General features: G+C 38.9%; 1 protein-coding gene across 1 annotated transcript in view; it reads right to left on the reverse strand.

Annotated features, from left to right (window-relative positions):
- Positions 1-3,156: 3,156 nt before the first annotated feature.
- The window catches only part of LOC146856918 (uncharacterized), a 31,953-nt gene continuing 21,741 nt past the window's right edge, over positions 3,157-13,368 (reverse strand). The window contains exons 2-5 of the mRNA XM_085646780.1: positions 5,656-5,736; positions 5,214-5,329; positions 4,840-4,949; positions 3,157-3,422 (exon numbers count right to left, since the gene is read on the reverse strand). Coding sequence (XP_085502906.1) covers positions 3,263-3,422; positions 4,840-4,949; positions 5,214-5,329; positions 5,656-5,736 — 467 coding nt within the window. The 3' untranslated portion in view covers positions 3,157-3,262. The remainder of the gene's footprint in view (positions 3,423-4,839; positions 4,950-5,213; positions 5,330-5,655; positions 5,737-13,368) is intronic.

Consider the following 13,368-nt stretch of genomic DNA (forward strand, 5'->3'; position numbering starts at 1 on the left):
AATGGGATCGTCCTTCGAAATCAGAGGCAAAGACCAGGATACTGCATCCCCACTTAGGTATGACGACACGAAGGCTACTCGAGAGTGAGCATCTGGAAAAATGGAAGGGCGGCACATGAAATATAACGAACACTGCGTAATGAATATTTGAGCCTTCTGTGGATCCCCACTAAAACGCTCAGGTGCCGCTAATGGAATGACGGGTGAGAGGGAGTGAATCACCTGAGTAGTCATCCTATTAGTTATTTCGGGTAACGAAGCTTGAGCGTCCGACCCAGAACCAAAAGGTTGTTTAAGCCTTTGCGCCAAATCTGCGGTCTCTTTTCTAGAGTTTACTACTTCTAATCTAAGGCTCTGGTTTTCCTCTCGGACTGCACTTAGCTCTTTTTGTATGGTATCTAATATGGTTCCTAACCCTTGTAAGTCTATTCCCTCAGCCATCCCTGTTCAGGTGTAAAATGCAACTTGGGCACTTCACTCTGTCAGACTTTAAGTTCTGTACGCCACTACACAGGAACAGAGATGCTAGCTCCCAAAACCACCCCAACAGCAACCTAGAGCTTAGTGTAACAAGTCTCTAGAGAGGCTATCATAGGAGACGGGGGAAAAGTGGATAAAATAACAAAAGAGAGAAGAGACTGTTCTGGCTGGTTTCTTCAGTAGTCCGTCCTTCAGACTTCTATTGTTGATGAGAAAAACCTGTAGACAAGAGTTAATGTTATCTTAAAACTATTTAATCCTTAAACCTGTCTTTATCTTTTTAACCCTGTTATCTCGCTTCCTTACCCTACTAATTCCAGAACACAGCTCCTCTTCTATTTCTATTTAGTCTTTTCTGTGTGTGCTCTTTTATTCTTTAACTGAATTCTTCGTCTGCAATTAGAAAAACAACCTTAACCAAATGTTTATCTTCTCTATGCAACCTTTTTCTTTTTCCCCTGTGTAATTTTACTTACTTCTCTATTCTCTGTTTATTCTCTTCTATTTTAATCTTCCTTGCTATCTGCCTTTATTCACAGTTTTTCTTTCTTTCTAGCACACCTGCAATATATTTACATTTTTTGTTAAGGACGTCCACTCTCCTCTTTGACTCTGTATTATTTATATTCAAATTAGAATTCAACTTACTGTTTTTAGGGTCTTTTCCTATTGGTAATTAATCATTTGTTTTTAATGTATTTTCTCTTCCTGTTTCAGGTTTGCCTTATTGCTCTCAATTCCTAAGCTACAGACTGAGACGTCTTTTATCTCTATAGCGAGTATTGTTTCTCTTATTTTTACTATTTACACCTTACTCATGAGTTCTAACATGTAATTCTAACAACCTCTTCGTTGTTACAGGTCTTGCCGACTCAGCGCTCGACTCCAGTGCTGGGTTACAGAAATGTCGTTTTCTTCACAGTAAGTTCGTTTACTTATATAGCTATCAGCAAATGTACTTCTATTCACAGTCATGTAAAATACGCTTTTGATAACTTAGCTTCATTTTCTTCTTCTTTTTTCAGATGCTCCAGTGCGACGCTGCTTCGTCTCTCTCAACGCGGTACAAATGCCTCAGCAACACGGAGACCTGCCGCTCTCCTCACTAGCCGCTTAACTTCTTTGAACACGGTTCACGGATTTGTTATCAGCAGACTCCCGAATGCCTTTCTCTACCCTGATTACGATAAACCCTCAAAAACTAACACAATAACTATTTCGCTATCACACTCTAAAACGCTCCTGACTCCCTGAAATTCTTGGTGAAGTGCGCAGGGGGAACCACCTTTACAACGCAACTTTTACAACGCTATGCTATTACAACGCATTTTTTACAACGCAAAAACTTTTACAACGCATGCTTTTACAACGCATGCTATTATATGGTAAGTACTTTTACAACGCATATACCTTTACAACGCATTATTTGAAAATGCCTTTACAACGCATGCATTTACAACGCATGCATTTACAACGCAAGATGTTATATGGTAAGTACTTTTACAACGCATATACTATTACAACGCATTTTTTAATATTGGTATTTTAATTAAAATAAATATATATCGTATAATTATTTGTTATAAAAAATATTGTATTTGAAATAAAGTGAGTTGTTTATCAAAATATTTATACTTTAGTATTTTGTCTAGTAGAAATGTTTTGTTGGATAGTTTAATTAATACTTGAGTATTTTAATATTAATACTTGAGTATTTTGTCTAGTAGGAATGTTTTGTTGGATAGTTAAATTAATACTTGAGTATTTTAATATTAATTCTTGATACTTAATACTTGAGTATTTTCTTTACTAGGAATGTTTTGTTGGACAGTTAAATTAATACTTGAGTATTTCTGAAAATGGAATGATTGTTTTTATATTTAATTTGATACATATTACAGTGAATAGTGAGTATTTTTAAAGATAAATAAATAATTGAGAATTATTCTAAATTGAAAGAGTATTTAATATATTTTTTCTAAAAAATGAGAGTGAGTAAATACATTTTAATAGTTGAGTATTTTATAAATATTAAAGTGTATTTCTTAAATTAATTTAGTTCATTGGTTTTTTCAAATTAAGAAACAGCATATTTTAAATTTAATTTATTTAAAGTTTGTGAGTACGTTTTAAAAATATTAATACTACAGTATCTATCAAAAATTTAAGAAATAAGATATGTAAATACTAAAGTATTTATAAGTACAAAAAATAGAGAACATTGTTTTTAAAAAAAGGAAGAGTACTTTTGGATTATTTATTATAAAAATTAGATAAATTTATTAAAAATAATTAAAAATATAATAATATTTGAAATATTAAAAGAGTAATAAAAAATGCATTTTAAAAACAGTAATAGTTTAAAACAAAAAAAAAAAAAATAATTACTTACTTTTTTAAAATAATTCCCACGCTTTTCCATTGAAGTCTATGAGTGTCTTTGTCCTTTATTTATTTTGGCAGCATCAGAATATACAACCCGCGGAACAAGAAAAGAAGGATCAGAAAGTGAAGAAAGAGAAAGTTTTGAAATGAAAAGACAATAGAGTCGAGGTAAGGAACATATTTAGTGAATTTACATTTAATTAGTTATAAATTTGAAAGTTAATTAACTATTTAAAAAATAATGACAGGAAACAATTTTTGTTTTCACATTTTTTATTTATTGAAAAATCATGAAAAAATAAACCATATTTTTAATGAATTTTGCAATGTAAGTAACATTTTTGAAACAAAATATAAATATTTTATTAACATTTATAAACATTTATTTACAGGTTAGTTAAATAAAGTAGTCCGCTTCAAATTTAGATGCACGCGATGACGTAATGACGTGAGCGTCGACGTAATACGCCATTTTGCAGAGCATCGGAGGAGGAAGCAGCAGGAAGCTGATCTGCGGCCAGGTAGGAAATATTTTCATTTGTAATTGTAGAATAAACCTTTAAAAGGGATACATATATAGTGAGGAAAGAATAAGGGGAGGTTGCGGGAAAACTAATTGATTACTTAATTGTTTTTAAACATGTCCACATTAATGTCATTAATGTATGCCTATGTCGGGTCGCTAAAATTTATTGATTTTGTAAAAAAAAGTATGTAACTGTTAAAAAATTATAAGTTACTGTTCAGAAAGTTGATTTGTTTATTTAGGAAGTAACAAAAGTAATGTCGTTCTTCATTTCGAACTGCAAAAAAGTTGCGTACTTTCAAATTTTGAAAAATAACGATTGTTATAAAAATGATGATTAAGCTGCAAAGTGCATTTCGGAATATGGTTTACACTATCCAACACTTTCCCTACTGATGCACCTTCCTTGAGTTAGAATAGTAAATTGCACCCCTACACCATCCAACACTTTCCCTACTGATGCACCTTCCTGGAGTTAGAATAGTAAATTGCACCCCTACATCATCCAACACTTTCCCTACTGCTGCACCTTCCTGGAGTTAGAATAGTAAATTGCACCCCTACACCCTCCAACACTTTCCCTACTGATGCACCTTCCTGGAGTTAGAATAGTAAATTGCACCCCTACATCATCCAACACTTTCCCTACTGATGCACCTTCCTGGAGTTAGAATAGTAAATTGCACCCCTACACCATCCAACACTTTCCCTACTGCTGCACCTTCCTGGAGTTAGATTAGTAAATTGCACCCCAACACCATCCAACACATTCCATACTGATGCACCTTCCTGGATTTAGAATAGTAAATTGCACCCCTACACTATCCAACACTTTCCCTACTGATGCACCTTCCTGGAGTTAGAATAGTAAATTGCACCCCTACATCATCCAACACTTTCCCTACTGATGCACCTTCCTGGAGTTAGAATAGTAAATTGCACCCCTACACCATCCAACACTTTCTCTACTGATGCACCTTCCTGGAGTTAGAATAGTAAATTGCACCCCTACATCATCCAACACTTTCCCTACTGATGCACCTTCCTGGAGTTAGAATAGTAAATTGCACCCCTACACCATCCAACACTTTCCCTACTGATGCACCTTCCTGGAGTTAGAATAGTAAATTGCACCCCAACACCAGCCAACACATTCCCTACTGATGCACCTTCCTGGAGTTAGAATAGTAAATTGCACCCCTACACCATCCAACACTTTCCCTACTGCTGCACCTTCCTGGAGTTAGAATAGTAAATTGCACCCCTACACCATCCAACACTTTCCCTACTGATGCACCTTCCTGGAGTTAGAATAGTAAATTGCACCCCTACACCATCCAACACTTTCCCTACTGATGCACCTTCCTGGAGTTAGAATAGTAATTGTTACCCCTACAGCATGGTACATATTTAGAACTGGTGCACCTTAGAATGTTGGATAAAATTACCTTTTTATTTCGAATTTGCTTTTCTTGCTGACTTTTCTAAATTGGGAATGGCGTGTAGGCAGCAGTAGACAGTTATGAGGTGATTGGATTTGGAATGGAAAAATAAATGTCTGAAAAAGTGAAAATAGAAAAGAATGAGAAAACTGAACGATGTTGAGAAATGCGATTTTACAATAATTTTTGAAAACTTGTATATTTGTTATAAGTTGCAGTAGAGAACACTTTCCCTAATGCTACACCATCCTTTAGTCATGAAATAAAATTCTGAATTCTGCAAATGTAACCATAATTAAATTGGGTTTCTTTTCAACATTAGCAATGAGATAGCTAGTCTAATATATTGAAGGTTAAGAAACCATCATGAAAATCAATACCTTGTTTTGTAGAACTTGCTTTTCTGGATGAGGCTTCGGAGGATGATTTGGTCTGTTGATTCTAGATTTAACGTGTGTGGTGGAAAGAATCTTTCTGTAAGGAATCAAATTGTTGTCTTTTGAAAAAAAAGACGATAAAAAAAAAATTAACGTTGGTTTGAAATTTAAAATCTGAGTATATTTAAATTAATAATGACATACAATATAACTAATACTACATGACACTGTACTATCCAATGCACCTTCCTGTAGTTGAAATAGAGATATGTACCCCTACACTATAAAAAAATCTCCCTAATGTTGCACCTTCCTGGAGAAGAAATAGTATATTGTTACTATAAACTATCCATTATTTTACTAATTTGGTACGTAAGAGGAGTAATAATTGCAAAAAGAAGGTTTAAAAATGTATAGTAAAAATAATACTCAAAAGGTAACATACCTTTTTCTGTTATTGCTTTTTTTCGTGCCTTTAAGCTAATGCTTGCAGCAGGATAAACTTTTTTTTGGGTACAGATGTACTCTGTGGAAAAAAAAACTTGAATAAATTAATGTTCCTTAGCCAACGTTGGTTGTTTAAAAAATAAATTTTAACAACAATTTGATATATGACAAAGGAGTATGAGTAACAATTGGTGAAAGAAAACATATTACACATTTAATGCATTTTTCGCAAAAAAAAAAAGGTTAATCCGATACTATCACTAAATTACTATAATGCAGAATATTCGAGGACTTTGAATAGAAATAGTTGCCCTAGTAATATGAATCGCTTTTTCAGATGTAGTACCCAACTGAAGTCTTATTAGTAATTGTTACTCCTGCATCATGCTATTTTTTCGTTTATGATGTAGTGAGATTGAGGTTTAAAAACAAAACACCATTGCCATACATCACTTTAGGTAATTTTTAAAAATATGTTTTACAATTAAAACCATTACAAATAAATTACATTTACCTTCACAATTTTATATGTCAGTCGTTTACGTGGTGGTGATGCTCAATTAGGTACACCTGTTGTTGAATCTCAATATAATCCGAGTTTCTGTTTTTGGAAAATAAAATACTTGTTTTAAGTTGGTGTGTATTTTTAGTGATAATAAATTAGAAACAGTACATTTTAAAAGTTATTATTAAGAATTTAATTTAAAAATTTTTTGGCTTAAGAAAATATATTTTCCTCAAAACCAACGTTTAAAATTATTATAATGACTTACTAGTAGTTGCTCTATTGTAATGCTTTTACGAATGAAATCCGTGCTCTCTCTGAGGAGGTCGCAGTGGAGGTGACAGAGGGTCAGCTTTTCACGTCTGGGCTCTCTGCTAGTTGATAATCAACTGAGTGCAAAATGGTGTCTTCCTTGTATTTATAAGTTTTGCTCTGTGTCACTATTAATTTTTTTAAAAACTGCGTTCGTTGTGTTTTTTTAAATGCTTTGTTTTACTGTGGAAAATGATAATTTAAAAATGCTTTTTAAAAAATATTGTTTTCATTCATTTGCTCCGTTTTGGCATCCATTTTGGAACATGTCTTTTGGTATTGTTTACATAGAAACTGTGGTAGGACAAGTTTTACAAGTGAGATGGTTAAAATGGCGCCTATCTTTATGTGTGTTTTACTCTGTTTACTTACTTTCCGATTTATTCATGATACAAATTGTGTTAGTACTGTTGTTTTAACTATCGTTCTTTTTGTTAATCTTTGAAATGTGTGAAAACGGAATTTATTTGGGGATTGTGAGTATTAATTTTAATACTCGAGTATTAATTTTAATACTCGAGTACTAATTTTGTTAAGCATTTAAGTAGATTTACGCTCAGTTGTTCTCCACATTTTAATACACTTCCCCACCCTAAAACCCCTAATTTCCCTGCATCCCGTGCCAGATTTTATTGTACTTTTAATTTAATAAAAAAAAAAAAAACGCGCTGTAATGGTATGCGTTGTAATAGATTTCGTTGTAACAGCACTTTTCAGTATTTTAATAGGTTTTGCGTTGTAAGAGTATTCGTTGTAAAGTAATGCGTTGTAGTAGTACTTGCGGTGTAAAAAATGCGTTGTAAAGGTATGCGTTGTAATAGCATGCGTTGTAACGTCATACATCCAGTGCGCAGTTCACAAGCAGCGCGAGCCTCACCTGGAATTCCAGCGCGTTCTCTGCTGGGCACTAGAACGCTAACAGCTACTCAATTCTGGTGGCCTTTTTAGGTGCCATTTCCGAGTCAGCTCCACCCATGTATCTTCCATAGCACGGGGAGTGTAAGCTTTGACCTTTCGATGCGCTATTAAACCTATCTGTAATTTTGGAGTCCTGACACCTAGAGTGTGATGCTGCTAAGGTGAGGTGGTGCGGGACTCGGGGATTAGAGTGTGAGTCTAAATTGTGTGTCTTATGCTATGAAGTCATGTGCCGTGGCCGCTGCAGTACAGCTGTGGAAGCAGTGTCAGCATGTGTTTACAACTACTAGGATTAACTACTGACCCGTGCTGGTCTGAAAGTTCTGAGGTATGGAAATTATGTGAGGTAATTTGTAGCGTCTCATGCTGCTAAGCTGAGCTGCTGCTGGACTTGGGGATGAAAGCGTGAGCCCAAACTGTGTGTCATATGCTGTGGAGTCATGTGCTCTGGCCGCTATGCCACATCTGCACAAGTAGTGTCAGCATGTAGTTATAGCTATTTGGAGTAACTTTTGTTTCGAACAATGTAACTTGTGTATGGTGCTTAGGGGGTGTTATATAGGGAGTGCTAAGGTAAATTTTTTTGTATGAAATGAATTTGGTATTTGGAAAGTGGAAAACACTAACTCCTACGGGTCGGATGACGCTGGGGGCATAAGGTGAGGTGCTTCTGGAGTTGGGAATAAAGCTGATGAACTACAGACCCCTATTGTGAACTTTTAATGTGCATGTGTCGTTAAATGTTCGATAAAATGTTGCAAAAGTATATTGTTAGGGTAAAAATAAATTATGTACATTTAACCTGCAGGTGTCGTAGAAGGTTCCAGAAAGTGTGGTCATAAAATGGGTTGAACTTGTGACCTGTATGTGGCCCGGAATAATAAGTAGCTTTTTGGAAGGAAAATTCAAAATTAACCAATAGAGGTAAGTTTTGGAATGTCGTTGAAGGAATGAAGTATTCTGATTTGTTCTTTACATGTATTTATGTGTGGGGCGACAGAGAAATTGTGCCACTCCTGGTTTCATTCTTGATGAAGTCGGAGCTTTACATGTACTATGTGAGAAAGAGAGAATTGTATGCGTGTGTCATTTGAAATCTGGATAACAACTACAAAGGTGAGTTAGAAATGAACAAGGTGTGTTATGTGTTTTATAGTATTGATTAAGTATTTGAGGTGATGTTTTTAATTTTGACAGTATTTTTTATTTCAAAGTAATATAGTTTTAGTAAAGTGTGGTGTTTGATATTGGTTATGAAATATGCATATAATTTGAGCTGTTGTTATATAAGAATTTAAATATGTTTAGGAATTTTTTCACAGAGAAGAAGTGTAGTTTGTCATCTTTATAGGTCTGTATTGTTTTGAAAATGAGGTACAGCGTTAATTTGAGTTTGTAATGTATTTGGGGTGATAAAGAAAATGTCGCACGTTTGCAACTCAATCAATCAATCAACCATTGTATTTATAAAGCGCACTAGTTACCAGTGAGGGTCTCAAGGCTCTGAGGGGAGGGGGTGCTGCTACTGCTCTTGAGGAGTCTTCTGAAGGTGAGCAGGTCTTGGATCTGCCGTAGGTGGGTGGAGAGGGTGTTCCAGGTCTTGGCGGCGAGGAAGGAGAAGGATCTGCCACCAGCGGTCATTGGTTGGATGTGGGGGACAGCAGCGAGGGCGGGGCTGGCGGACCGGAGCTGGCAGGTGGGGGTGTAGAAGCTGAGTCAACCGTTGAGGTGGGCTGGTCCGGTGCTGTGAAGGGCTTTGTGTGCATGGGTGAGTAGCTTGAAGGTGATCCTCTGTTCGACAGGGAGCCAGTGTAGGTCTCTCAGGTGGGGGGGTGATGTGGCTGTGGCAAGGAATGTTGAGGATCAGTCGAGCGGAGGCATTTTGGATGCGTTGCAGTCGTCACAGGTGTTTGGCCGGGATACCTGTGTAGAGTGCGTTGCCGTAGTCCATCCTGCTGCTGACGAGGGCCTGGGTCACAGTTCTTCTTGTTTCGGTGGGGATCCACTTGTAGATCCTGCGGAGCATGCGTAGGGTGTTGTAGCAGGAGGAGGAGACGGAGTTGACCTGCTTTGACATGAAGAGGGAGGAGTCAAGGATGATTCCCAGGTTGTGTGCGTGGTCGGTGGGTGTTGGTGCTGTTCCTTCCATGGTTGGCCACCAGGAGTCATCCCAGGCTGAGGAGGTGGATCCAAGGATGAGGACCTCCATCTTGTCCGAGTTCAGCTTCAGTTGGCTGCTCCTCATCCATTCGGCGACGGCCTTCATTCCCTCGTGGAGGTTGGTTGTGGCAGTGTGTGGGTCCTTGGTGAGGGAGAGGATCAGCTGGGTGTCGTCGGCGTAGGAGATGATGTTGAGATCATGTTGGCAGGTGACGTGGGAGAGGGGGGCCATGGAGACGTTGAACAGCGTCGGGCTGAGGGAAGAGCCCTGGGGTACGCCGTAGATGATGTCGGTGGCTTCCGAGTGGAAGGGGGGGAGGCGGACGCTCTGGTTTCTCCCAGAGAGGAAGGATGTGGTCCAGTCCAGGGCCTTCTCTTGGATTCCGGCATCTTGGAGGCGTGTCTTTAGTGTGTGGTGGCAGACCATGTCGAAAGCGGCTGACAGGTCCAGGAGGATCAGGGCTTACGTCTCGCCATTGTCTAGTTGAATCCTGTGGCGGTGATGAGGGCTGTCTCGGTGCTGTGGTTTCTTCGGAACCCGGGCTGTGATGGGTCCACAATGTTGTTGTCCTTGAGGTAGCGGGTCAGTTGCATGTTGACGACTTTCTCGATGACCTTTGCCGGGAACGGGAGCAGGGAGATGGGCCGGAAGTTCTTGAGGTCCTTGGGGTCCGCCTTGGGCTTCTTGAGAAGGGCGTTGATATCGGCGGGCTTCCAGCTTTCCAGAAATGTGGCTGTCTCGAGGGAGATGTTGATTACTTTCCGAAGTTGGGGTGCGATGGCTGCGTCTGCTTTGTTGAATAAGTGGTGTGGGCAGGGGTCTGACGGTGATCCTGAGTGGATGGAGTTCATGGTCTTGCATGTTTCGCCGTCGTTGACGTTGGTCCAGGAGGTCAGGCGGTTGATGCGGGTGGTGTTCGCCGGGGGTTGGGGTCTGGTATTGTCGGGGCAGTCATGGTATTGAAGCTGTCATGGATGTCAGCGATCTTGCGGTGGAAGTCGCACAGTTCTTGTGAGGGCAGGATGTCATTGGCATTGGCGTTGGGTTTGGAGAGTTCCTTGACGATGCTGAAGAGTTCTTTGCTGTCGTGTGCGTTGTTGTCCAGGCGGGCTTTTAATGTTGATCTCTTGGCTGATCTGATGAGGTGGTGATGTCTGCGGGTGGCGTCCTTGTGGGCTGCGTAGCTGTCCGATGTTCGTTCGTGGAGCCATTTCTTCTCCAGTTTCCGGCATGTTCGTTTGGAGGTCTGGAGCTTTTCGGTGAACCAGGCGGCTTTCTTGCTGGTGCGGCTGTTGGATGGTTTCTTGAGCGGGGTGAGGGTGTTGGCGCACTCGTCGATCCATTGTCTGAAGTTGCGGACAGCGGTGTCTGGGTTGGTGGGGTCAGTGGGTGGGTTCCGGACGAGGGTGTTGGCCAGCTGGTCTTCGGTGACTTTGCTCCAGCAGCGGCGGGGCAGCTGTTGGGTGCGATGGTGCGTGGTGGGCTTCTTGTAGGTGAAACTGATGCAGCGGTGATCGGTCCAGTGGAGTTCAGTGGTGTGGTCGAAGGAAACGTGGGTGCTCGTGGAGAAGATGGGGTCGAGGGTGTGGCCGGTGGCGTGGATGGGTGCGGTGACCAGTTGTCTGAGGCTGAGGTTGGCGAGGTTGTTGATCAGGGTGGAGGAGTTGGTGTCGTTGTTGTTCTCAAGGTGGAAGTTCAGGTCTCCGCGGAGGATGTAGTCCGTGGAAGTGGGTGCTGACGAGGTCGGCGATGGAGTCGCTGAACTGTGGCCGGGGTCCGGGGGGTCTGCAGACAAGGGTTCCTCTGAGGGTGGTGTTGAGGTCAGTGTGGATCCGGAAGTGCAGGTGTTCTAAGAGAAAAAGTGTCTTTTTAAAGGATTTCCCTTTTCCTACAATGCGAGTCACCTGGCATGATGTCTGCACTTCTAAGTAGTGAGTAATGTGCTTGCTCTCACAGTCTCACTGCAGTGCAATAAAGAAAAAAGAAAGGGATGAGGTTTGCAAGGCCCGAAAGTAGACCCCCATAAAGACCTGTTTCGAGGCCACCTAAAATAAAGTGCTGTTGCTCAGACACCCACAGACACCCCCCTGCACTTAAAACCTAGGGGGCAGTGTTATGTTTGAAAAGTTGTAGATAAAATTGTAGGCTAATAATGGTAAATTTTGTGTGTGCTTTAGTTTTTGGTTGATAATATCATCTTAAGTACATAGATTGAAATTTTTCAAAACTACTATCTAGAAATTTGTCTGTGGTGGGTTGCAGAGAGAGTGGTGGGGGGTGGTGGGGTGCGGCGGAGAGGTGAAAAGTACGAGGTAGTGCAGTTACATATAAATTGTAAAGGTGTTTGTAAATAATTAAATAAATACTTGCTGTATGTTCTATGGCACTACTTGTCATGTTAGTGCTGCTCTGTCGTGTTCAATCACGTTCCAGCCCTGAGTGTGGAAGTCGTTAGTGGAAGTTTTGTAATTGTATGTAATTTTAACATTGTGAATAAATGTGGAAAATAATTGAATCTATTTCTTTTTTTTCAGAAAATTATTTCGTTTGGATTCAAATTTGAAAATGCCAAGAAGAAGTAAAAAATAAAAGAAAAGAGTAATAAATATGTATTTGTGCAAAAGGCAAAAGTTTGTATTTGGAAAAAATGGGAGTAGTACAGAAAAACTTTGGGGCAGATTTATGAGCCCCTTGCGCCACTTTTGCGTCACTTTTAACATGAGAAAAGTGACGCAAAAGTGGCGCAAGGGGCTCATAAATCTGCCCCTTTGTTCTGCTATAAGTACAAGATGAAAAAAGGATCACACAAGAGGAAAAATAGGAATTTTTCAAGCAAGGTGAAGCAGAGTTCAATTTCTAATACCAGGAAAAGGAAAGATGATAAAGAAATAGTATCTGTTACTCGGAGACAAAAGGAGTTTCATGAAAATCGTCAGAGACTTTGTCGATCTAGAGAGATTCAGAATTCAATGAAAGAATGCTTCAAATATAAAAGGAATGTTTTTGAATTGAAAGAGAAACAGCGTATTGAAAGTGTAGTGGATAGTGCTTTCAATTTAAAACAGAAGTTATTCATTGTGATTTTGAAGAGAAAGTATTAAACAGATTGTTAAGTTGTTACAAGGACTAGATCTATGTCACGTAAGAAAATATACTGAGAAGTATGGGCATTTTCTGGCTTGTCTTTGAAGAGAAGTTTGTAAAAGTGTTTTTTATCAGTTGAGGATGTTAGCAGTATGTTATTCAGAAATGCGGAGGTTTGTGAGGAAAGTGTACTATGTAAAAAGTTCTGCATTATTTTTAAGTGAACTGAGTACAAGTCCTTTATATGCTTCTTGATTAGTTGTTCAAAAAAAGTGTGATGATTTTGAAATGCGATATTTTAGTTCAGAGGATCAGTTCATAGAACGTGAAAGTTTGACAATTACAGATGTTGGAGGAGATGGGAAAGTGATTAGCACTGATCAGTTTGAAGAAGAAATTGGAAAGTTTAATGTAGTGTGGTGTGAAATACGAGACTATGTTTGTGTTTGTTGTTGACTTACTAATTATAAAAGTTAAAGTAGGAATGTTGATTTGTATTTGAAAAGTGAAAAGGAGAACAATGGTAAGTGGGTAGAATTTACAATTTACTTGTTGGTGAAAGGTCAATTTGAGTTAGGTAGTGATCAACGTATATGTAAATATTGTTATAACAAATTAGAAGAGAACAAAATGCCTTTTAGAGCAGTACATAATAACTTAGAATTAGTAGCTATTCCGGAGGAACTGGCAGAATTGAATACATATGAGTCTGTTCTAATTCAATGTGTTAA

Source organism: Triturus cristatus, chromosome 3_2 (genome assembly GCF_964204655.1).
Source record: "Triturus cristatus chromosome 3_2, aTriCri1.1, whole genome shotgun sequence".
NCBI lineage: Eukaryota > Metazoa > Chordata > Amphibia > Caudata > Salamandridae > Triturus > Triturus cristatus.